The sequence below is a fragment of the Trichosurus vulpecula genome, chromosome 5, assembly GCF_011100635.1.
Source record: "Trichosurus vulpecula isolate mTriVul1 chromosome 5, mTriVul1.pri, whole genome shotgun sequence".
Classification (NCBI taxonomy): domain Eukaryota; kingdom Metazoa; phylum Chordata; class Mammalia; order Diprotodontia; family Phalangeridae; genus Trichosurus; species Trichosurus vulpecula.
In genome coordinates, this window is record NC_050577.1 from 56,447,028 (window position 1) to 56,474,043 (window position 27,016).

Below are 27,016 nucleotides of genomic sequence, written 5' to 3' on the forward strand. Positions count from 1 at the left end.
ATTTAAACTGCCTGCCTCAGTTTCCCTAATTGTAAAATGGGGACAATAATAGCGCCTGCTTCTCAGGGTTGTTGTGAAGATCAAATGAGGTCATATTGGTAAAGCACCTAGCACAGTGTACGGCACAGAGCGGGAGCTGGATAAATGCTTGTTCCTTCTCTATCCCCACCCCCTTATAGCAAGCTTAAGTTTGCTATTCTACAAATTCTGCAATTCTTTTTGGCCAAGCAAGGTAAGTCAAATCTGACATCTACATGACAGCCACAATGACATATATTTGAACATAGCTATAATCATTATCTTTTCTCTACATGCTCCCGGTTCCATATCACTTTCACCTTCCTTTTAGTCATCAAAACCTGGCTTCAGATAGCACAGTGTTAAAAAAGGATATGATAAAATAATGTAAAGCGAGGGGCTATAGATCCATAATTGGTGCACTCTCTCTTCCTTCAATAATAACCATCTTCATGGAACCACAGAACCTCCGAAGGGGCCTCTTGAGGCCATTGGATCTAAGCCATGCTCTGCCATTGGAGACGGGTGGGCTACGTGGTCATCCAGCCTTCCCTTGAAGACCTTCCTGACCTCTTGAGGCAAACCACAGCATGTCTGAATAGCTCTGATCATCAGGAAATGTTTCCTTACCTCAAGCCAATTTACATCGATTCCTATTAAATGACATCTTATTGAATTAGACCAATGCCCTAGTTTGTCAGGACTGTTACAAAGCCTCACTTAGGCCAGAAATCCAGGTCAAATCCTCTTGCATGTAGCTTTATAACTCCATTTTCTTCCCTTTTTTTTGAAAGTTTGCATGGCATTTCCCCACCTTTGGTCCTGTAGTTGCTCCCCTGTTCTCTAGCATCTTCCCCATTTCCCTGCCGGGGGCTCAGCCATCACACCCATGCTTTCCTTCAGCACACGAGGAAATGGCTCCTCGGGACCTGGGGATGAGCCTGTCAAGAGTGTTTAGGTGCCATCCTTTATATCCCTTTACTTACCTTGGGTATCAACTCCCTATGAACAATATTTCTTCTGTCCTTCCTAGTACAAAAGTCCTCTTCCTTGGAAGAGAAATCAGAAATAAAGTAGAAAATGGAGCAGCTCTGCCTCTGCTCCTGGCCCTTCCTTCAGCCTCCTCTTTTCTCTAATCCAGCTCCACAGACCCCACCATCTTTGTTGTCCTTCACTTTCCTCATTAACTTCCACTTATCCTGAACCTTAGCATTCCGGACACTGTTTTTATAGGACCGGTCCATTTGTTGGCATTTGTCCTTTATTACTTCACCTTGTGTTTGTCTTTAAGTTGGTATGGGAAATCCCTGTGCATCCACATTATTTTTTTTAGATAATTTCTTTTCCTTCTCACAAGAATTGTTTCTCTTTGTGACTCCAAAATATAATTCAAGCAGCTCAGTGGTACAGAGTTGGATAAAGGGCCTAGACTCAGAAAGATATGAGTTCAAATTCAGCCTCAGACACTTGCTAGCTGTGTGACCCTGGGCAAGTCATTTAACCTCTGTTGGCTTCAATTTCCTCATCTGAAAAATGGGGATATTAATAGCACCTATCTCTCAGAGTTATTAAGGGGATAAAATGAGGTAATGTTTATAAAGAGCTTAGCAGAACACATGGTACATAATAAGCAATTAATCAATGCTTTTTCTCTCTTTCTCTTTCTGTCACTGTCTCATTCTGTATCTCTCTCTGTCTCTCTGTCTTTCTGTCTCCCTCCCTGCCCCCACCTTTCTCTCACTCTCTGTCTCTCTCTGTCTCTTTCTCTCTGTCTCTCTCCTCTTCTCCTCCTCCTCCTTCTTCTTCTTCTTCTTCTTCTTCTTCTTCTTCTTCTTCTTCTTCTTCTTCTTCTTCTTCTTCTTCTTCTTCTTCTTCTTCTTCTTCTTTTCTCTCTCTCTCTCTCTCTCTCTCTCTCTCTCTTTCTCTTTCCCTCCCTTCCTCCCTCCCTCCCTCCCTCATCTCTCCTAGATAACTTTCCCTTCTTCATTCAAAAGGTAAAGGAACCCATAAGGGAACATTATATTCTGGATCTGACTGTTACCAAGAAGGAAAAATTTATTGTTGGGGTGGAAATAATGGGAACCTTGGTGGAAATAACTTCTCAGTCTTAGAATTTGGGATAGTAAAGGCAAGAAAAAAATAGGAGCAGGCAGACATGAAACTCAGTTTTTAGAGAGCAGATTTCAAATGGTGCAGAAAAATCTAAGAATTGAAAGTATGGTAAAAAGTAAAAAGCACTCGGCCTATAACAAACAAACGAATGCAGTATATGTATGAAGATATGTAGAAGAAATCAGTCCACTTGTCACCATTAGTACTAGGATTTGTTGGGAGCATTTGCCACTTACAGTAATACAGGCATCTTGGAGTTCAAAGTCAATGTCTGTGAAGTTTAAGAGAATGTGATGGTTTCTGTCCACTTGAATAACCCAGGAACAGTCCGTGTTCCTCCTGTAAGAGCTGGGGTAGTTTGGAGAATGGATTTCTCCACTGGAAGCCTGGAAAATTCCACCACAACCTGTAGGACAGAAATCCAACCAATCCATGAGAAGAATATCCCATATTTAAACTTCTCTACTTTTCATCTCAGTCCTAGATGAACATGTCCCATTCCCTTGGTAATTAGAAAATCTCTTTCAAAATGTTATCCTACTGAACGTCCAATAAAGTGAATTTATGTGAATGATTTCCCACTCAATTCAATCTTTGCAAGAACATGAAAATAAAAAAACTGGAATGGCTTAAATACTGAAGGGAGAAGGGATAAAAATTATATCCAGTGAAGCTGTTTCTGTGATCTAAGTAAAATCTACTTTAATCAAACACTTCTTCAGTATTCTTTAATAATATGAAATATTCATACTAATTATTCTTTCTCCATAATCATGGATGGTTTAGATGTTCTCAGTCCTCCAGATTGGCCTAAGTACACTCATTTCAAAAGGAAATCAGACTTCTATAACTCAAATGCCCTCGTTGCCCCAACTCAATGCCACAGAGCCTGCCCTCACCTCACAGCTCAGTGATCATCTTCCCTTTGGAAGCTCACATACCACGTCGCTTTGGGACATCTGTGATATACATGTGGCACTCTGTAATTTAGGCAAGTGTGTTTTGTCACATAAACCTATTAAATTATAAGCTCTTTGAAGGTAGGGACTGTCTTTTGCCTCTTTTTGTATCCCCAGCACTTAGCACATGGTAGGCACCTAATCAATGTTTACTAAATTAGATATCATTTGCTGGTTCTTCATCTAGATAAGAGGTGCCTAACACATGGCTTGCTAAACCAGATTAAAATATAATTGGGAAATATTTAACAAAATAAATAAAAATACAGTAGAACATGGATAATGTTAATAGTATGGTTTTCCAAGTCAATATGTGGCCTGCAGGGATCATTACGTACAATTTAGTGACCCCATTTCTATTTGAGTTTGACACTCCTAATCCAGATCACATCCTCTAACAATGGGTGACCCTCAGATCTCTGTCTTGGATTCTCTTCTCCCTTAACTCTATACTAATTCACTTAATGACTGCATTACCTGCCATAGATTCAATTATGAAGATAATTCCCAGATCTAATCATCCAATCCTAGCTTCTCTTCTGAGTTACAGTTCCACACCACCAACTGCCTTTTGGACATGTCAAAGAGGATGTTCTGTAAGCATTACAATTCCACATGTCCACAACTGAACACATCATCTTCCCCTCCCCCCAACCCTCCACCATTTTATATCTTCCTTATTACTATCAAGAACACCACGGTTCTTCCAGTAGCCCAGATCTGCACCTTCAGCATCATCCTCAATTCCTCACTCTTACCTCACCCAATATAAATAAACCCGTTGTCAAATGTATTGTTTATACCTTCAAACTTTCTCTTGTATATGTTCCTTTTCTCCACTCTTCTTGCCCCGCCCTGCCCACATCCCCCCAGCTTAGGCTCTCCCAGTGTCTTGTGTGGATGACTAGTCCTAAGAGCCTTCTAGTTGGTCTCTGTGCCTCAGGCTTCTCCCTGCTCCAATCCATCCTACCCTCAGCTGCTAAGGTGATTTTTCTAAAGCATAGATCTGACCATGTCCTGGCAAAATCTCCTGTAAAATGAGCTCTACTGGCTCCCTATACCTCCGGGTTTAAGTGTAAACTGCTCTCTTTGGCACTTAAAGCTCTTCACAACCTGGCTCCTTCCTGCCTTTCCAGTCTTCCTACAATTATGGCTGTATGTTTATAGACATTTTATAATCAAGCTTCACTGATCTACTTGCTTTTTCTCTCCCATGATACCCCATTTCCTCTTTCCGCACTTTTGCACTGGCTGTGCCCCCCCAACTGGAATGTTCTCCCTCCTCACTTCTACTTCTTAGATTCCCCAGGGGTGGGGAACCTGCGCCTAGCTGCTTCAACTCTCATCATCTGCAAGAGGCCTTTCCCAGTCTCCCAGCTGATAATGCCTTCCTCTCTCAGACTACCTTCTACCTAGTCTCTCTTCACCTTCCTGGCTGCCCTCCTCAGGATGCCCTCTGGTTTGTCAGTGTCCTCAAGATATGGTGCCCAGAGCTGAACACAATATCTAAGTAGGAACTGACCAAGACAGTGGGACCATCATAGAATGAATTTTCATTATAGGGTTAGGCCCAGAACCCAGTTAATAGATTTCGTTTCTAATCCAAAATGAGGATTTCCTGTAAATTTCTGAACTAAACTCTAGTCTATGGCAAAATGTATAGCAGATAAACTATGTTGATTGCTTTTAGATCTGAGGTTGAGGGTGAGGAAGTGGAAAGTAGGACGTGGTACAATATTCTCCAATGACTATAAATGAGCTTTATTATTGAGCCTTTCATAAGTGCTTAGTTAGAGATCCTTAACTGGGCTTTTTGGAATTTTGATAGACTCACCTCCGGGGATCTCTTGCCACGAGGCATTGAAACCCCTCCCATTTATGCTGCTGTCTGTCTTGAATCTGATGGCCACTGAATTTCCAGCACTTGACACTTGCAGTGGGGTCTGTCTTGATGTGGAACACAACTGAGCCACCCTAGGAGAATGAAAATCAGGGCCACCGTATACCTGGAATGGATTACAGAAAGAAAAGGCTCAATTAAGTGATCCATTTAAGCAACTGCTGGCCATCCCTTGGTCTATTTGTATCAGCATCAGCTCCCAGGTCCTAATTCTGAGCCCTCTAGAAGCCTGAAGTCTCACTGGACTATTTTATTATCATTTTTTAAAAATCCCGAATGGATGAACTTTAAACAGGATTCCACATCTTCAAAGGCATTCCCTCTGCTCCAGAAACATACAAATTGACTGTATGAGAAACATGTGCTTTCCTAAACTAACTATTTAGGGATTGTCTTACCAGCATGAATGATAGGAATTACTTAAGAGGGATTCTTTTCCCAAATTAAGGGGAAAAATAGAGCTATAGAAAAGATTCTCTCTCTCCCTCCCTCCCTCCCTCCCTCTCTCTCTGTCTTCTCTCACTACAAAGCAGATAAAGAGGTCTGCTTTTCTAAGTCTTGGGCATATGGGTTTATATGTACGTTGTGCAATAGATATGTATGTGTATATATATGTGTATGCGTATATGTGTGTATACACACACACAAACATCCTCAGAAAGAGAATTCTATAGACAAAGCATTTGCAACCCATGAGTTTTCATTTTCTATTCAGTTTTTCTGAAACTGGAATATATCAGGAGATTTGTCTATTCGTAGGTATTTGCTGGTAAGAGGAAAGATAGTACAGAGTCTAAGGGTAGCTAACTTGGCACTTTGGATCTCCAGCTTTCGATATTTCATTAATTGCAGCAATCTTTAACCAATAGGTAGATACATAGGACCAGATGCTGCGCAAAACCGTCCATAAAGTAGGTGAGGTTGGTCTTCAGTGTAGGGGTTATTCTCCACCCTCCAAGTACCTCTGCCCCTGTGCTCCAAGGAGCCAGTGTCTGCATTCTGCTCTCTGGCTCCAAGGTCCCCACCTGTACACACTTTGGGTTCTATCCATCCCTGCTTTCATTTGTGCTCTATGATCCAAAGTTTCTCCCTTTAATTAATATTCCCATTGCCTCAATGCCTTAATATCAGCTAACTTATATAAGAAAAGAAGACTGATAAAATGAAATCATACAAAGGAATGAAGGTCTAATGCATGTTTGAAAGGTACACAGGGAGACAAGAGTAATTAGGTCGGATAATGGGGCCAACTCATAGAAGTTCATAATCAAGTGTTTAAATACAAGTAAATCAGCAACTGCAAGCCAAAGAAAACTTCAGAGATGGTTTCTATCAGTCGCGGGGTAAAACAAGATTTCAAATTCAGTGCTTTCACTGCTTGGGGTCAGAAACCAAAGAACCATCTTGCACTTTGACCTTAGAGTTCATCTACATATGAGAAAACTAAGATCCAGCTGTGAAGTGATGTGCCCAAAGTCACACAGGTTACAGAGTGACAAAGTCAGGGTGAGACTTCAAGTCCTTGGACTGAGTTGAGTGTTCTTTCCACTAGAAGATGCTGCCTCTGTATTAATAAGTCATTACTCCTATGTCCTTGAACTTCCTGGAAGATCCCGCTCCTGGTTTATTGAGAGCTAGGAAGAGTAACTCAGCTAGTATGTGCTGATAGATGAGAATTCAAAACAATGAGTGTGCTCTTGAGAAAGAGCGTCACTCAAATCTACAAGGGCTCCTTTGTCTCATCAATTCCTTCCAGTCCTTCTGGAAGGGCCCAGATGAATGAAGCTGCTGTTCCCATGAGAGCTCTGTGTAAGGACAGTCATGGCAGAGGAATGAGGCAGGCGTTCAGCTTGAAGCTCAGTTTCTTTAGAAGGAGTTGATGTTTGTGTGGCCTCCTGCATCCTATCAAAAGGCAAGCTCTGAAGAAAGGCAGGAGGGCTCATTTGGCCCTTCACATAGACATAGGTGTAAATGGTAGAAACAAGGCTGAAATGAGGCACCCCCCTCTTTGTTCAAAACACACCTTTCCACTTTCTGCGGGTGTCCTTCTGCTATAGGTAGGGATGGAAGGATGACTTTAAATTCACAGGCGTCTGCCCAAAGGACCAAAAGACCAAAAGGACCAGAGAAGTACAAGGGTAGCAGTCCTCGAAGAGCAGGGCAGAAAGTCCATATGGAGCTTAGTTTCATTAGGGAAAGCTGATGTCAGATTTTCAAGCAGAGATTGGATGGCCTCTTGAATGTTGTTGATGGGACTCTTACCCATGTGTGAGCCTCTGAGGTCCCTTCCAACTCTGAGATTCTATGACAGAATTAATTTCAACCAATACTTATTAAGCACCTACTATCTGCGAGGCACTGTGCCCCGCCCCCCACTCTGAACCACTGTTTTGCCCCTGGGGGATATAGCCCCTGCTAGGGCTGCCTGAGTGAACAGAAGAAACAAATACAACCTTCAATAGGTTTTTTCCCCAGGGAAGTTAGATGGCAAGAAAACAGGGAAGTATGCTCTGGCTCCCTCCCCCCCAGCCAGGAAAGCTAAATCCGTTCCTCGGGGTTCTAGAGTACTCTGAGGGGTCTGAGGGCATTTTTTCCTACTTCTATAGGCTGGAGCTCCCATAAACTGTGTTCTCTCCACTGTTAGATTCTGGTGACTACACCCCAGTTCCATTTAATCCCTTAACATCTTTTAGCTTTTACAGATGGATTTAGCTTTGATGTTATAGTAAGAACAAAGGTATAAATATTTCCCCCCAACAACCCCAGGGCATCCTTCGGGCTCAGTTCCTATGTAACCTTGGTCCCACCAATTTCATGTCCAGATCCACCCCGACTCAGCTGAGTGAGCCAAAGGACCCTGAAGGTCACTCCCAAAGCTCGTTCTTTGCTTTAAGGGGTGTTGATGCTAGACTGGCTGTAAACCTGGATGTTGGAGCAGGGACCCTCTTGACCTTTCAAAACTCACAAGATTGGAGGCTCCAAACTCTTCACTTAAAATGGAAAAAAAAACCCAAATATAGAAGTAAGGTCCTGAGATCCACTCACAGGATGACACCTCAGAGAAACACCCCAAGACCTTCCCCCTTACAGCCCTATTTCTTACTGAATGCTGTGAGTGAAGATGTCAACAAGATCCCCCAAGAACACTGAGACAGAGAATGAAAACATGTAGCTGACCCTGACAGCATTTTTGAAGATGCCCCCAGTTCCACTGATGTATTCCAATTGAAAAGGGGCTCCTCATAACTGTGTGGTAGATAGACCTGAACCAGTTACAGAATGACTGTGGAGGAGAGAATTGAGCTGACTCAGTCCTTTGAAAGATACTCCCAGTATTGGTTATGCAGCCAATCAGAAAAAGGCTCTTCCTGACCTCTGGGTTAGCAAACCTTGGTGAGCAGTCACAGAATGACTGCGTCCTCCACGATCATTCCAAGGCACTTACGTTCCACATCACTGTGTGGTGTCCCCCAGAACAGACCCCTCATGCTTTCCATGTGGGGGCCTTGTATCAACCAAGCAAGCGGATGGTCTGTGCATGTGCACCAGACCTTTGGTCCGTTCTTCCAGCCCTGAAGCATATGGTCAGTTCATCAGCTTCAGCTGAGAACTCTGAGTGCTTTTCTTTTAGACTGGTGTAAGGACCAGAAGTGTAAGGATGGTTTTAATTCTATTTCCTGCACCTCAGCTCTTGGCCTGCCCCCCTTGCCTTTCACTGGCTACTGAGCACAGTGAATGGAGTTAAACTGTAATGCCAGCCAATATTCCATTTTAACTGGCTACCTTCATCCTTAGCCTTCATCCACGGCCAGTTTGATGCTCAGAAATCAGTGTCATGGAAATGGTCGGTTGCTTCAATGACAACAGCCTCTTGGTTGCTCATAACATGGGAATGCTGACTTGATTGTAACAGTAAATGGAGCTAACAGAGCAGAAGCAAATGGTCAAAACAGACTAAAACCACAGGCTTTGAGATGGGCTGCATCCCAAGCCTTCAATCAAAACACATTTTTATCTCTGAAATCTTGTGCTCCCAGCAGCCTGGTTTTGTTTCTCTGTCTGCTATTTAGTCATATGCCAGAGTGCCCCATGGACCACACCCTGAAATTCTTTCCATCTTTTCCCCAGTTTTGAGAGTCATGTGTTAACTGTTGGTTGCATTTGTGGAGGCCAAAAGTAACACTTTATTGTTTTTGCCATGGAAACCCTCTGGCTTGTTTTTGTGAAAGCTGTGTGAAAAGTGGGCTGCGCTGGCATAGGGAAGGGAAGGAAATCCACCCCTAGGGGCAATAAACCAAGACAATGGCTTGTATTCTGGTCTCTACAATGACCATCTGTAAAGCAGACTGTCAGGATAAAGAAAACCCAAGGTCTCTCCTCCCCTCAAAAGAGCCAAGAAAATAATGTTCAAAACGGTGGTGTTTATCTTTCTGAAGCAAGAAAATGTGTTTTTATTATGTCTATGATCAGAAGGTGACCTGTATAAAGACAGCCTTCTCTACAGAAGACACATATGTCATTTTCATTGCAAAGTATATGGAACCAGAGAGCAGGTGAAATAGCCACTCTCCCACATTCCTACTCTCTGTAATCCCCCCAAAAAGAAATTATGCATCAGCTTTGGAGCACTTACAGCTGAATCCAAAGAATAAAGAAGAGGGAATACCAGGCAAGGTAAAATCTTTATGAACTGACAAGGGAGAAAGCACCTTTCACTTACCAGCCTCCAGTTACCCAAACGGAGGCACAAATTAGCCTGCAGTCTTGTGCTTGGGCCCCATATTGGGATCCCATCCCAAAGTATAAATACTTTGCTTGAGTAGTTCATTCCCACAAAAAGTAGCAAACAAACCCAAGATTTCACACAGAAAATTGGTAAAGATGAAAAAAGATGGGAACAGTCAATGTTGGAAGGATTAGGGAAATATGGGCATGCTAATGCAGTCTTGGTGGAATTGTGAATTGGTCCAACCATTCTGGAAAGAAACTTGTAATTATGTCATATAAATGACTAAAATGTTGATACCTTCTGATCTAGAAACTCCACTGTTAGACAAATACTCCAAGGAGGTTAAAGGAAAAAAAAAGAAAGACTATATATACACCAGAATACTAATAGAATCATTTTTTATAGTAGCAAAGAATTGAGAATAAAGTAGATACCTTTCCAATGACCAGGAAAATGTCTACAAAAATTTAAATAAGAAAAACGAACAATAAAACAATTGTAACTGAATGCTTAGAAATTGTAATGACCAAGCTTTGTCACAAAGAAGAAATATGAGAGGATGCCTAGCCTGCTTTTTGCAAAGGTGGGGGACCATTAGTGTGAAACACAGCTTATGAATGTCAGCATTTTAACATATTAAGCTTTTTCAACTTTACTTTCTTCCTCCTTTTAAAATTCTTTATTATGAGGAATGATTCTTTGAAAGGCAGGGAGGGAAAATGGGAACTAGAGATGATATAAAGGAAAATCTGGCTATACAAATGCATTTCCTTTTCTTTCCAAGTGTGTTTTGTCCATTAGACTTAGGCATGTTTTTGTTTTTAGGGACTAACCTAGGCCTGAGTATTCCAAATAAGGAGCATGAGTGTCCAGAGAGTACCATGAACCAGGCTAACAATCCCAGGGCTCTCGTCCAGGTCAGGGACATTCCTTCGGGCCTTTCAAAGGGAAAATGAAAAAACCCAGAACAAGATCTAGAGAGGCAACACAGTAGAGTAGAAAGAGCCCTGGATCTGAAATCAGAGGATCTGGGTTCAAATCCTCCTCCAACATGAAGTATCTTCACCTTGGCCCTGGTTTCTCCTCTGTCAAATGAGGGGCTAAGACTAGTGGAAGTCTGAGGTCCCTCCTAGTTCTCACTCTATGATCTTCTGTCCTAGCCCTTTGTACATGGGGCCCTGGCAAGAGTTTACAGCTGCAGGGTGCCCGAGCAGATGCCAACAGTGCAATGTATTGGGAGCCCACAGCCAAGACAACAGCAATAGTACCTTGTTTTCTCTTCAAAAACTGTTTGTTCCCACTAAAATGACTTGGCACCAACCATGTCCATAAAAACACTCCGGAATGTGATTTCTGACCTGGGGGCATTAATAGCTTTGGCCAGAATCTAGCTTAATTTTTACTGTTATAACTCTGTAATGTAGACTGGCTTCCAAGCCTGAGTGACTCTCTCCTGTTCCATAAGGAGTTGGGGATGTCACCAATGTTGGACATGGTTTAACATTACTATCTAATGGCTACTGCAAGCATAGTAGATAAAGTGCTGACCTTGGAGTCAGGAAGACCTGAGTTTGAACACAGCCTTACGTTCTAGCTATGTGACTGATCAAATCACTTAACCTCTCTGTGCCTCAGCTTCCTCATATGCAGAATGCGAAAAATAATAGCTCCTACCTTAAGGGGAATTATGAGGATGAAATGAGGTAATATATATATGTATGTGTGTATATATATACATACATATATATGTATGTATATGTATACATATACATACATATATATGTATGTGTGTATATATATGTATGTATGTATATACACATACGTAAAGCGCTTTGCAAACCTTAAGCACTACATAAAGGTTAACTATTTATGCTGGGACCGAAGTAATTATGTGGGTGTTTGTACATTTCTTTTTCATGACGAATTTAACAAACAGCAAACTGAATGGCTGTTTGCACCTATATCATATATGCATATATATTTACTTACATACATATATGTTACATACATTAGAACAGAAAAAGAAGACAGTACATGAAATTCCAGGTTGCTTAAGTACAAATGGTTTCTCTTTCTAAGTAGCTTTCAAACCTGTTTGCTTATGTATTTCTAAGCATAGACCATGTGTGATGGGAAGAAACATTTATTAAGCGCCCACTATGTATAAGACGTTGTGCTAAGCCCTCATAACAATCCTTCAAATCATGTGCTATTAATATGCCCATTTTACAGATAAGGAACCTATGGCAGACAAAGGTTAAATTGCTTGCCCGGGGTCACACAGGGTCTGAGGCTGTATTTGAACTCAGGTCTTCTAGACTCCAGGCCTAGAGTTCTACCACATTGCCTCTATGAACCGAGAGGCTCCCTCCAGAAAGACAGCATGCTTTCTCTGATCTACCTCCCTTTCATCTCCTATTAATGAAGTGTCTCTTGTCTATCTGGGAAACAGTTTAAAGTAATTTTAAAATTCAGAATCTAAGAAAGCTGTTAACATGCATGGGAATGTGTGTATGTGTAGCTCTGTATGCTTGTCAGTCACAATGACTGAATATATGTAATCAGAAGCTATTTTTCACAATCAATCAATAAACCAGCATTTATTAAGCCCTTACTGTGTGCCAGGCACTGGGGGTACACATACAGGAGTGAGGTGGTCACTTCCTTCAAGAAGCTCCTATTTTATTTGGGGGATATAACATGCTCCCGGACGAGTAAAAACAGGAGAAATATAAAATAAATTCTGAATGCTGGGGACGGGGAGGAGACAACTATCTGATTTTTGCGTTCCCTATTCCCTCCAGGACCAAATATAAAATCTACTGTTTGAAAGCTTTTTCTTACCTGGTGCCTTCTGACCTTGCAATCTCCTCACACCTTACTCCCCTTCACGCACAATCCAGTGACAACAGCTTTTTCATTGTTCCCCACACCAGACACCCCATTTCCTGACTCTGTGCATTTCCCTGGCTGTCCCTCGTGCACAAAATGCTTCATCATCTCTACCTCTTGGATTCCTTTAAATCTCAGCTAAAATCCACCTTCTCCCAAAAGCCCTTCACCATCCCTTATAATTCTACTACTGGGATTTTCTCCAATTTCTCTTGCACATGTCTTGTTTGTACACAGTAGTTTGCATGTTGTCTCCCCCATTAGATTGTGGCCTCCTTGCGAGCAGAAACTTTTTCTGCCTTTTTCTCCAGTGCCTGACACATACCTGTTGACTTGACAGACAGACAAGGGAGGTCTTTGGGCAGTGCCGAAAAAAAAAAGTTCCTACCTCAAGGACGTCATATCTGCAGCTTGCATGGTACTCCACATTGAAGTCTTCGATGGTGAGCTGAATACTGCTCCCTGGGGCTGTGCGGATGTACCAGATACACTCCTTGTTGGGTGGGTAGTTGTTTGGGTACTCAGGGCTAGTAAACGAGCCAGAAGGCCCAGTCAGCTCCCCACCACAACCTGTTAAAAATAGCATAGCTCTGGTCAGTTATATGTGTCCACGAGTGTCTAGAAAATGTTCAAAACCAATTGATAAAGTGAGGTATATGCAACAGTGAGATTGTGGTTTATCATACTTAGCTTGGTGGAAAATCAGAAATTCATAACAAAAAACCCTACAAATGCTAACCCCGCGATTTTAAAAAGTAGTGGAAAGTCATGAAAGTTGCTTTTAAAATTTGCTTACTTAAAGAAAGAATTGTGATGCTTCCATGGCACTAGATGCATTAATCTACAGGATGACCCTTATTTTCTTTGCAAGATGCAATGTTAATTTTTAAAAATTTTGTTCAGGATTTCTAATTTCATGTTCTGTGGATTTTCTAACAGATATTGAGTTAACAAGTGTGTCGCACAGCAGACAGAGCACTATGCTTGGAATCAGAAATACTTAGGTTCAAATTCTTCCTCAGAGACTCTCGATGTTACCCTGCTCAACTCACTTAACATCTCTGTGCATCGCTTTACTTCATCCATAAAATAAAAAGGTTGGATTGGATGGCTTCCCTTCCATCTCTGAATTTATGACTAGAACTTAATATTCACTGATGATCACTTATGTGCCCAGCATCATACAATATCTACGCAATAAACATTTAATCAAGGCCCTGCCACCTCAAAACCAGTGTGCTACCAGTGCTAGAAGAGAGAAAATTTAAATCCACAAAAGCCCTGCTCTTGTGAAGTTTAGAGTCCATCTGTCATTCACCACTGCTTCTCTCAGTTGATAAGTATTCATGGAGCTGTCTTCTGTGCCAGCTGCTGGGGACACAAACACAATGAATGAAGCAATCCTTAATCCTAAGGAGGTTACATTCTAATGGGAGACACTAAAAGGACATCTGTAAGTATATATAGAATAAAACTTGGAGCTGCTAGGTGGAGCAGTGGATAGAGCTCCAGGTCTGGAGTCAGGAAGACCCAAGTTCAAATCCAGGCTCAGACACTTACTAGCTGTGTGATCCTGGGCAAGTCACTTAACCCTGTTTGCCTCAGTTTCCTCATCTGTAAAATGAGCTAGAGAAAGGAATGGCAAACCCCTCCAGTATCTTTGCCAAGAAAACTCTAGATGGGGTCTCAAAGTAGGACATGACCAAAGTGACTGAACAGCAACAAGAAAAAAAGTTAGCAAATTTGAGATCATTGACAATTCCCAATACTGAAGGTCATATGTTAAAAAAGATGGTTATCAAATACGAAAAAAAAATCTTTGCAGACATTGCCTTCCATAGCTTTCACCGGATACATGCACTAACAGAATCTTTACTTTGCTTTTTTCTTAGAATCTTCCTTAGATCAGAAAAAGGACCCAGTGAAGATCTCAAGAATGAAGGTATAACACCCCCTGCACACACACACACACACACACACACACACACACACACACACACACACACACAATCTAGCCTGAAAATAGCTTTTAGTGCTCCTTGTCTTCCCAAACTGTCAATCTTCACAGCCCTGCTCATGGTTTTCTCTCCTTAAGCCCACAGCCTGGAGGTAATAGCTTCTCTGTAAATTGCCTACTATACTTCTGAATTTCAATAAATGCTAAATTATAAAAAAACAAGATCATAGCAGCATGAAAAGGCTAGTATAATTAGGTGTGCCAAAATTGTTTATGGCATGGGTTGAACATTTTTTAAAAAAACAGAAGGGCCATGAACAGATTAGAAAATATTCTTCCCATGAATCTAACACCAGAAGGAAAATAACCCTGATAATGAGCCAAGGTCAACATAACTCGCATCTATGGCACTATTTTTAATAAAAATTGGAACAGATCTCCTTGTTCTGTGGGTAGAAAAGGCTGTTCCTGGTGCTCTCTCTGGGTTTCAGCAGGGTACGCCATTTCCTTTGTCCGTGACAGCAGCCACATCATATGGACTGATCCGTACAGATAAACATCTGTGAGGAAGTAACATTGGCTGTTGGCACCAGGATGTAACATATGATAATAATAAGCTTTAAACTTTACAAAGTGCTTTACATATGTTAACTCATTTGAATCTCTTACCCTCTCCCTCCATTTCAGTCCATCAGAGAAGTTATGAAACCATTGTTAGTCGTCATTACAGCTAAGAATTTCATAATTGTTCCCTTGACCCATTGCATTCCCTCTCTGATTTCAGTGTCTTCATAAACAAATAACAGGGTCCCCGTGGCCACAGGCTGATTGGTGCAAATCAAAACAGTAATATCAGATTCCTGGCTCTCAGTGGTGCCTTTCTGACTATAGTGAAACATTTTAATTTGGAAACTCACAATGTGTTTTTTTTCCCCCTTGGCCCCCAAATGAGTAGTTTTTGTATTTTCTTGTGGCAGAAATGTGCCTTTTAGTAGTATTTCACACACAATACTCCAGGAGATTGAGTGACATCTCCAGGGTTCCAGGGTTGGCACATGTCAGACTTGGCGCCAGTACCTGAATCCAGGCCTTTTGCCTTCCAGTCCAGGGGCCTTTCCACTGTACCATACAGTCTCCCTACCTTCTGCCTTCTACCTCTTAATACCAAAAGCAATTTGTTGTTGTTGTTTAGTCATGTTTGTCTCTTTGTGACCCCATTTGGGGTTTTCTTGGCAGAGATACTAGACTGGTTTGCCATTTCCTTCTCCAGCTCATTTTACAGATGAGGAAACTGAGTCTCAGGATCACACAGGTATTAAGTGTCTGAGGCCAGATTTGAACTCAGGAAGATGAGTCTTACTGACTCCAGGCACAAGGCTCTACCCACTGTGCCACCTAGCTGCCCAAAAACAATTTAGTACAGACAAAATTAAGGACATGCTTATTGGGTAAAAACTAGCATTGGGGATGAGATATAAAGTTCATAAAATCATGATGAAATTTGACCTTTCATGGAGTGGAAGCATTATATCTTTGTCCTTCTGAGTTCTGATAGATCATGGAAATGCTCATTCCTAAAATCAGTAAGAACTATGCATTACTGCTGTAGTGGAAGTCAAATAGGCAGTCTAACAATTTGGTGTGAAGGCTCAATCTCTCCACCTCAATGCCAAACACTACTATGTGAATAGACTAGCTGTGAGTCATGGAAGTCATTTGGTTTTTCTCAATCTTTGACAATCAATTTCCCTGTTTTTATTGCATTAAAAAAATTCTTCTGAGTTTTTATTCGCTGAATCACAGAATCTCTGAATTAGAAAACCTTCAGAAGTTAACTGATTCAATGTATACCCGGACAGAAAAGTACTTTATAACACACCCAACATGTGGGCCTTCGTACTCCTAAAAACCTTCAGCGATTGTGAACACATTACTGGTCAAGGAAGCTCTTCCTCTCTGGCACACCTCTAACCAGGGATCTTGTTACGGTTGATGATATAATGAATCTAAAACACTTAGTAAACTTTTAAAAAATGCTACATAATTCCAGTTCCTATTATTGTTGTTGTTACTGTTATAATTATTACTACTATCCTAAGGTCAATAGGCCTCCAGTCTGGTGAGGACTTCAAACCCTGAGCTTTCTACTGTCCTCCTGCTGATCACAAACAATGCTGAGTAATATAGGAATGACTTTGTAAATAAATGTTTAACAACCCAGGCTATAAAAAAGTATGCACACACTTTTAAGTTTAATTGTCATTATTAAAACTTTCTTAAGTCTAGACCAGTCTAGACTTTTTCCACTCATGACCCCTTCAGCGTTTCTTAAACTATGGGCTGTAACCCTACATAGGGTTGCAACCCACAGTTTCAGAAGCGCTAAAGACAATCAACAAAACAATAAATCAAGCCCTGATTTCTAGGGATTGACTATTTTTAAGTACACAAGCTTTCCCTGAAAATTTAACGATGGATCTCAGGAGCTGGTGCCCAGAGTACCCCTGCCTCGAATTATTACCGAGTCAGAATTCTCCTTTTTTGTGATTTTCATCCATTAATCCTAGCTCTGCTCTCTAAGGCCACGTGGAGAAAGTCTAATCCCTCTTGCTCATGATAGTCTTTCTTGAAGATGCTTATCCAGTTCCTCATACATCTTTTCTTGGTTAAATATCATGATTCTTCCCATCCTTGTATGACATGGTGCCATGGACACCAAACACTGTGCAATGTGGACCAGGATGAGTCTCCTGACGAGTCATCCTAGGATGAGAATACCAGGATGTGTGAAGTTTAGTTTTGCCCTTAGGAATTCAATTATTAGTTATTTACAGTCCCAGATACAAGACGTGAGCTCCCTGATGTATGAATAATGGAGAGCCATACCAAAATTATACTATGACACCAAAGGATTCTAGAAGGTGACATACTAATTAATGGGGGTGGCGTGGGGTATAACAGAAATTCACTCAGCCTGCAGTGAGCAAACGATCAACTCTTGCCCCCACTAATGCTTGTGATTCAGAATTCCTGTCCAGCCAAGGGGAAAGTGCTCTTGCCCTGCACTCTCTGCCTGTCTCCTATTCCCAACCAGCTCAGCTCTACTCTTCTCCAGGCCCTGTCACCATCTATCCTGCCCTTACGTTTTTGTGCTCTTTGTAATCCCTGATCTTTTTTTAAACAAATTCTCCTTCAACATACTTGTTACCAGAGTAAAGAAAACAACATATATGGTGGCTACAACACTGTAAACCAAAAGAATAACCACCACGAAACAATAGAAAATGAGTGCTGAAGATACATAGAAGACAATCATGGATCCAAGAAGAGTGTCAGACTCCTACCTTTCCACTCTGTTGTAGAAGGAGTCTCTCAAATATGGAGCATTGCATATGTTTTCAATTTTTTTTTAGCTACATTGATCAGTTTTGCCACTTTCCCTTCCTCCTTTTTTTTTAACTAAAAAAATTGTTACAGGGCATGGGTTAGGGGAGGAATACAGGGGAGAGTTAGGCAATATAAAAACAAAAACCGTATACCAATAAAAACTTTTTTTAAAGAAATATCCTTCATCCTAGAACTCTTCTTCATAGTCTTGTTCTTCTCTTTCACTCACAGATACCTGGCCCTTTTCTGATGACACCATGATCTATGACCAAACTCCCTTCTGTGGGTTGTTCCTCCTCCCATGCCCCTTGATGCGCCTGGCCAAGGAAAGGAGTTTGTTTGTATCACTCAGCAATGTTTCTTTGGAAGACCAGCCCTTCTGTGTTTAGAACACTGGCCAGGTCTTCATTGCTGCAAAGTCTCCACATCATTCTCCCTCCTTCAATATCTGGCTCAGAGTCTTTCATTCCACCACAATCTCTGCCCTAAGACTTTGAGGCTTAAGTATATCCACAGATACACCTCAATGATCAAGTTTCCTTCTTCTATCTCAACCATCCATGGGGACGGTCATGCTGAGATCTCATCACGAGCCATCGACCAATTGATCAGCAAATATTCATTTAAGTACCTGTGGCATGCCAGGCACTATGTGGGCACCAGAGATAAAGAACTAAGCAGTCCCTATGGGTATCATATACCCCCCAGAGTGGAAGCTCCATGAGGGTGGAAGTATTTGTGTTTTACTGATCGTCATTTTTCCTCTAGTGTCTAAAATGGTGGTCATGCACATTAAGCATGATTGCTGTTTGATTTGTTTGGCAAATATTATAAACATGTTGTCCACTCCAGTAGACTGTAAGCTCCTTGAAGGCAAGGCTCATTTAGGGTTTTTGTCTTTATATCCTTAGTACAAAGCGCAGTGTCTGGCACATAATAATATGGATAAATTGTTGTTTATTGTTTGAAATACTTACTGATTAATTGAAACATATTTGATTAATTGAATTGAAAAATAAATTAAGATCCTTTCTTCAAAGTTCAGCATGTGTAGAATAAAATCTTGTCCATAAACAAATACCTGTACTGTTCAATTTTTAGTAGTTGGCCTTTGTAAAAGAAAATAGTACCAGTGACTAATCTTTAGTTGATTTTATTTTCATCCTAACTCTCAGTCAAAGGCACATGGATACAACTCTCTAGGTATGGAAGTATAGACTAGCAACCTGTTTCAGGAAGTAAAAAGGAATAAGCATTTAGGAATAAGAGCCCACTATGTGCCAGGCACTGTGCTAAGAGCATTACAAATACTATCTCATTTGAACCTCACAACAACCATGTGGGGTAGATGCTGTTATTATCCCCATTTTGCAACTGAGGAAACTGAGGCAAACAGAGGCTAAGTGATTTTCTCAGGATCACAGGGCTGGTAAGTGTCTGAGACCCAATTTGAACTCTGGTCCTCCTGACTCTAGGCAAAGTGGTCCATTCATTGTACCACCTAGCTCCTGAATAAGTAACTTCACAAGTTTATATAAGGACAATTTGCTTACAAAGTTCTGTCTTAGATAGCAAGAAAAAAAACACTGAGCTATGAACTGTAAAATTTCAAAGCTGCCCCCTACCAAATTTTCCACTTTCCCGTCCTATTCCGCAGCCTTATTTGAACGGATGGCTTCAGCACAGGCACAGGATGCCAAAAATAAAGATGTGCAGGAGTAGAGGCACAAGGGTTCAAAATACCTGCTGCAAGGAGCATAAATTCTCATAGAAAGGCTCCCCAGAAGCAGTGGTCTACACGTTCCTTTTGCATGTGGGTGAGGAGTCACATTCTGGAAGAAGAGGGGAGAGACCCCTGGGTTTTCCTGCAACTCTGATCCCACCAGTAACCAGGAAAAAGGCCTGTTTTATTTTTGCATCACTGAAAGCCCCAAGAGGATAGAAGGGGCAAAGAAGAAATGAAGGGCTTGAGGGGAGGAGTAGGGAGCATGGGCTCTGGATCTGTCCCTATCTGACCACACCCTGGCCCAAATCCCAGAAGAGGCAGGAACTTTCACAAAATGTGTAAGATAATTGAGCCAAAACAGATCTATCTATAGCTAGATAGAAAGATAGATATGTATATATACATATATTTACATAATGTATGTGTATATATGTACATACATACATATTTATATGAAGAAAAAATCTTTCAAAGCACTATAAATAAAGGCATACATGTGCTTTATTAAGATACCCTCTTCGATAATTTTTTCCAGTAACTTAAAAATGAAAACTGCTTCTACCATGGTCCCTTCAAATAGGCTTTTTAAGTAAGACTAATTTCCCTCCTTTGCACAGTGGGTGGCTCCAATCTGTGGGTGGCTTCTGACTGATTTATACCATGCACTAGCTGGTCTTGAGAGTTCACAGTTTTCTGGAGTAGCTGCTACAGGAGTTTAGATGGTACAATCTCTAAGGTCCATTCGGAGAAGGAATTCTACTAAACAGAAATGATTGCAGAAGAGTATGTTGTGTACTTATGTAGTTAAGGAGCACTGTGTGTGTTTATATGGATGTAAATAATAATATTATATATTAAGAGTGGAATATAATATGTAATGTTGCATATGTTATATATAATATGGAGACACATATTTGTGTCTGTGATACGGTGTGTATGTGTTTCTAGCCATGTGTGTATATGATAAATATACACAAATATTGTATGTATATGTGTATAACATATCTGTATATGTGTATATACATACATATACATATATGTCTATACATACACACGTGTGGTTTCATTGACATAGGGAACTCCCAATTGGGTAAACTTTCAAGGAAAGCAGGTCAGCACTTTCTCTGTAGCTTCAAGTCTTAAAGAGCTGCTTAGACCACCGAAAGGTGAGGTGACTTGTCACACAGCCAGTATGCGTCAGAGGTAGGGATTGAATGCAGGTCTTCTAAGCTCTGAGCATGGTACTCCATCCACCTCTCACCTTCCCCACACGTTAGACACACACACACACACACACACACACACACGGCAGTCAGTATGGTTGAATCCTTCCAAGGATGCAATTAGTACTACCATGCCCACATGTTGTGACCTCCAGTGTCAGTCAGTCACAAAAAATAATCACAACACAAGTATTTACTTAAAAGTCTGTTGGCAATACCTTATTTCCACTTATTTACTAATGGCGACAGAGGAGCTGCCATTACAGACCAGTATGGGATGGATGATGGGATCAGTGGGCCAAGATGACAAGAATACCTCATTTTTTGTGGCAATGATACAAATTCTGGGTCTGGCAAGAGCTTAACAATCAAGAATTTAGAATTGGGGATTGGTCAGACTTTAGGCAGGATGAGAAAGAAGTAAAGTAATTTGTTCAGAGGTCCTGATTCACATGCATAAAGGTAAAATTAGTAGATAGCAGGTCAACTGTTGACACTGTAAGAAAGAAAAGATGACGCTGGGAAGTGGGCCAGAAGAGGAAGAAGTTCCACAAGAATTGGTTTGGGTTTTGTATTCTTAATAATTAAGGGTGCTGTCTTCCTCACAGACTAGAAGTTTTGTCAGTCCACCACTGCATGACACACAATTGTGTCTGACTCAGAACCACAAAGATGGGCACTGAATTCCATGTTGAGATGAATTTGGAGGGAAGCTCTCTGTTTCTGGCATCGGAGAGAGAAAAGGGTGTGAGAAACTGGACTGACATTAACTCAATATATCTACTCTGTGGACAGGCACCATCAGCTCAGACAAATTTTGTTTATACCTAGATTATAATTTTTAAATTAAGGAAGGATTTCACAAAGAATGCGCCATATTAGGAATATCGTATCCATGTAATGCTCTGAACTATGCTGAATTACTACACTGTGGCTATCCTTCTCAATGACTAGAGAGAAATAAGACTGGTGGAGTCATCATTTAGCCCTATCAGTAAACTAAAATTTGATATTTTCTCCACATAAAGGGTTAAAGAATTCATCTTAGTCCAGAAAAAAGTAGCCGCTATATGAGTCTTTCCCTATAAATTTACTGCAGTTTCCCCTTTACTCTGCAAATTCTCCCCTCCTACCCAAAGGCTTCCCTTAAAATTCTTCAGGGAAAAAAATATGTTTCATTCATTTTGGACACCACTGAAGATTTCCCAAACCAACCATCGTGAAGTCTATCAGGGACTGCAGAAGCTACCAGTTATTTTATGAGACCAAAGGGAGTAACTGGGCTAATTTTCCCTGAAATAGGCAGCTATAACTCTGGTTCCGTTCTAAGCCTATTTCATGAGTCTCACGTAGATACTTGATGAAATCCCCCAAATTGGCAAAATTTGTAGAAGGGAAAAAAGGAACAACTTTCTTTTTAGAGGGCTTCCAGTTCAATGGTCACACTCTCATTCAGGATTACTCATTCTAAAGCTGTTTCCTTTCAACAGTCTTGGCAAAATATTTTCAGGGAAAGGGGCTGGTGAATCACCCCCAGGGGGACACTTAATTACCTGCTTCTCCCCCATTCCTCCTGTCTCCTTCCACCACACCCTCAGCCTTCCTCCCCCAGGAAGATTTACACAGCTTAATATACAACACTGCACGCTGGGAGTGACAATGACCATGACCTTTGGGACTTTGGGCCCCTCCTCTCTTAGCAACAAGGTTTTTAGTATGCTTGGTGCTCTCAGAGATGGGAACATGAGAGCATAGGAACATAGATTCAGATCTGAAAGCAGCCATACAGGTCCCCGGCAGTCCAACTCTTTCTTACAGATAAAGTAACCGGGCCCCAGTAAAATGATTTGTCCAAGGTCACACAGGTAAGTGGGCTTTGAACCTAGGTCCTCTGAATTCAGCTAAGTGGTGCAGCGGATAGAGAACCAGCTATAAATAGTGAAGACTCATCCTCATAAGTTTAAATCTAGCCTCAGACACTTTACCAGCTGGATGACCCTGGGCAAGTCACTTAACCCTGGTTGCCTCAATTTCCTCATCTGTAAAATGAGCTGGAGAAGGAAATGACAAACCACTCCTGGACCTTTGCCAAGAAAAACCCCCAAAAGTGTCAAATAGAGTCGGACGTGACTGAAACAACTCAATAGTAACAACATCTCTAAATTCAAATTCACCGCTCTTTCTACCACACCAGCAATCATTCGTCCTCCGTATAGTCCAGTTCCGTTCACTTCATAGTAGACCGGAAAGCTTCTGAGGCATGCTGGGACTGCTAGAAAAAAGGGCTCTGGCTTCAAATCCTAGCTCGCCACAGTCTATTCTTCTTCTCACCTCCACGCTGCCTGGCCCATTAGCTGTATGACCTTGGGCAACTCACCTGAAGTCTCCATGTCAGTTTCATCATTTGTAATACGTAGCTATTTAAAGTAGCTCTCTCACAGGGTTGTTGTGAGGGTCAAATTATACATATATACACGCATACACACATATACAGAAATGCTTCGCAAACCTTAAAGAGCTATATAAATGTTAACTCATATCACTACCTGAAAAAGTTCCACATTTTATTATACTTGATAGAATGCAATGTAGTTTTGAAAAGAAAGCTGGATTTGGAGATATAAAATCTGGGTTTGCATCTCAGTTCTGCCCGTTTACCTAGGCAATTCACTTAAGCCTTACGGACCAGAATTTCCTCATCTGTAAAATGAGAGAGAGAGGATATGATGTCTCAGGACCCTTCTAGGTCTAAATCTAGAATTCTATGATAATATGACCACAAAATTGCCCATGATGAGAACTGAGCCTCTTTCCGTTGCTATGTTCTCTGATGTTCATGGAAAGAAAGAAAAAAACATGGAAAAAGTAAGTTACTTCCTTAAGCAAAATGTTAACTTGATCAGTACACTAATCATTTAATTTAATTTAATTACCCTTCATCTACTCTCCTATGTAACATCTGGGACATTTTCATCATAATTAACCAAAAAAGTAGTCATTTGAATTAGAAGTAGCCAATTAATGCAAGGTTACTCTGGAAGTGACTGAATTTACAGTGGGATAAGTTTAATCAGAAGGAAGAAAACTATTATGTGATTATATATGTGTGTGTACATATGTATATATGTGTGTGTATATACACCCCCACACACAAACAATCACAATTAGAAACAGTGATACCTGGGCAATGATTTGATGGTTATTCTTCACTAAAGATTCATTACTGACTCACAAGCCAATGCCTGAGGAGAAAATTTAACTGATGCTCTTCACAGTTGCTGCAATTTATAACTGCTAGTTGTGTTTGGCATTGAATCTTTTTATTAAGTGATTGCAACCTATCACACACACACACCCTATGCCATTAGCAGGCAATGTGAGAAGTAAAAAACAAAAAAAAAAAACAACCGAACACAACTTTCAAAGGTTTCCCACAGCAATGCTTGGATCTGTGATATATCAATAAAATATGTATAGAGTGGGAAAAAGCAAACCCATTTGAATTGTAAATATCTACAATGAATCTGAGATTGGTTCACTATTCTCAATGGAACAATTTTTGGAAACTTTTGCTATAAATTGTGAAACTGTGAGAAAAAAAAATACTGTTGCTGTACTAGAAAAGCCTGGAATTCCCCCAGAAAGCATATGCAATGTCTATCACAGACGGAGTTGCTAGGTAACCAGGACACAAATAGAAAGGTCAAGAAACCTGTACAGACTGAACCTCTTCCTTTTGCCAGAATCGTAGGGGGTGCCACGAATGGAGCACTATGTATTTTAAGAAGGTGGGGGGAACCATGTGGAGGTTTGGTTATTGCTGTTCGTGATGTACTATTTCAAAGAGTGTTCTTGGAAATAGAATCCAGACTTTGGTGAAGAGTAGCCACCAGTGAATTGGGGATGATGAGTAACCTTTAAAAAACCTCATGCTCTTTCTGAGGCTCAGATTTGCTCAGCAATGAGTCCTAACCACATGCCAAAAAAATGAGGTTTTTTTCTCCCCAACATGAAATCAAGATGAAGTGTATGTACATTTAACAATAATATGTACTGTTGTAGTCAAGGATGTGAATAATATTAGACTTTGGATTTTTTTTAACTCACTCTGATCCTAAAGCTCAAGGAGGTTTCAAGATCTCATCAGTGTGGCTCCTCCCTCCTCCACTCCATGGGGGGACATTGCAAGCCATCCACACCTTCTCCTCCCAAATGCTAAGTACAAGAATCTTAGTGAGAAGAATATTTCTGATATAAAAATAGATAGACCACAGCATGCCTTCAGGAGAGGCAATATAGTATAGTGGACACAAGGGCTGGTCTGAGAGTCAGAAAGACCAGCGTCGTTGAGTCCCTTCTCTGATATAAACTGATTGCGTGTTCAGGGTCAAGTGAGGTACTTCAAGCAAAACTTGTTCTTGTTGTTCAGTCGTGTCTAACTCTTTGTGACCCCATTTGGGGTTTTCTTGGCAAAGATACTGGAGTGGTTTGCCATTTTCTTCTCCAGCTCATTTTACAGATGAGGAAACAGAGGTAAACAGGGTTAAGTGATTTGCCCAGGATCACACAGCTAATAAGTGTCCGAGGCAGATTTGAAATCAAGTCTTTGTGACTCCAGATCCAGCTTTCTATCCACTGTGCCGCCTAGCTGCTCCAGGCAATCTCCATTAAATTAAGGACAAGATGCAGAAATGCACTAGCAGAAGGAATTTTACCACCTCCCCCAAAAAATCTTTTTAGTAAATAATGCTTTCATTTTTTAAATTAGTGGCTTTTCAGTTGGTGGTGCCCTTCTCTTAAAGGCTAATATGAATAAAAATGTTCCATAAAAGAACTTAAACTGTCCAGATAATGGCTGGGAAAGCCAATGTTGTGATTAATAAGCTTTCAAATGACTTCAAACTCATTTTTAGCTACTGGAAGTCACAAACAACCAAACAGACCTAATCGGTTAACATAGGACATCCCAAGTCAAAGGAGTCCCAATCTAATTTCAAAAACACCAAATAGCTACATCCCAAATACCCATATATTATATACAGAACATACATAAACACAAATGTAAATGGTCGTTGGTGGGTTTTTTTAGCATGAGTACATTCTCTAGAAATAATCACTTTTAAAAGTCCTGCATTTTTTCTAACTTTTGAAATAAATTGAAATTTTTTAATCTTGGTTGGGTGCCTGTATGGGAGCAATAATGATCTGGGAGGTTTATATTCAGGGATCTTAGCCAGTTCAAACCAGCTCCTGAGAGCCAATTGTTATATTTTCAGTGTAAGCATTTACATTTCAGAAATCAAAATACACTACAAGTCAAGGCACGATTTAATATTTTGTTGATTGTCTAAACTTAAGAACATAATAAATAAGATATTTATAATTCAGATTAAACTTTAAAGTGTGCCTAGTATATATTTTTTCTTTTTCTTGGAGAGCTGGTTGTTAAACATTAACTAGCACACTGCTGCTCATATTTGTATTGATTTGTCATCTCTAAGAGGTTCCCTGAAGATTTCCTAAACAAAGGAAGTATTTTCACTAATGTCATATTTGAGGCAGAATGTGAGAAGTGGTGTAACAGTTTTCTATAACATTATGCTATAGCTCACCATTGGAAGGGAAGCCCAATATATAATTCAACTAAAACTGTGTAAGGAATTTAATTTGGGGCCATAATTAACTGACATTAGGCCTGGACAGCAAAATTAACTTCTAAAAACCCTTCTGAAACAGCCCTGGAATCCTTATTGGCCACAACTCATCAGAGATACCACACATTCATAAATGAAACAATATACCTTCAGTGTTGGGAATTTTTTTTCACGTTTTATATGATTGCTATTTGAAAGATGCTAATAGCTGCCATTCACATTGCTTTCTAAGGTTTGCAAAGTACTTTATCTACATTATCTCATTTGAGATAGCAACCAGCAGAACAATCATCATGACTTTCAAAAATTATGAAATACTTTTAAAATATAAAAATGTATTGACCTATTCAATCATAATTCCATTTTTCAAAATCATGTCTTTTTCAGTGCTACAGAAAAATAGACAAAGAAGTCAATCTAATTGTACCACGTTCCATTTTTTAACAGCATCTGGCTCAG

The 27,016-nt window shown here is 40.6% G+C and overlaps 1 protein-coding gene across 1 annotated transcript in view; it reads right to left on the reverse strand.

Annotated features, from left to right (window-relative positions):
- Window positions 1-27,016, reverse strand: part of CUBN (cubilin) — a 299,579-nt gene that overhangs the window by 156,406 nt on the left and 116,157 nt on the right. Inside the window, exons 29-31 of the mRNA XM_036760230.1 lie at window positions 12,999-13,180; window positions 4,924-5,095; window positions 2,367-2,536 (exon numbers count right to left, since the gene is read on the reverse strand). Of these exons, the coding sequence (XP_036616125.1) occupies window positions 2,367-2,536; window positions 4,924-5,095; window positions 12,999-13,180 (524 nt within the window). The remainder of the gene's footprint in view (window positions 1-2,366; window positions 2,537-4,923; window positions 5,096-12,998; window positions 13,181-27,016) is intronic.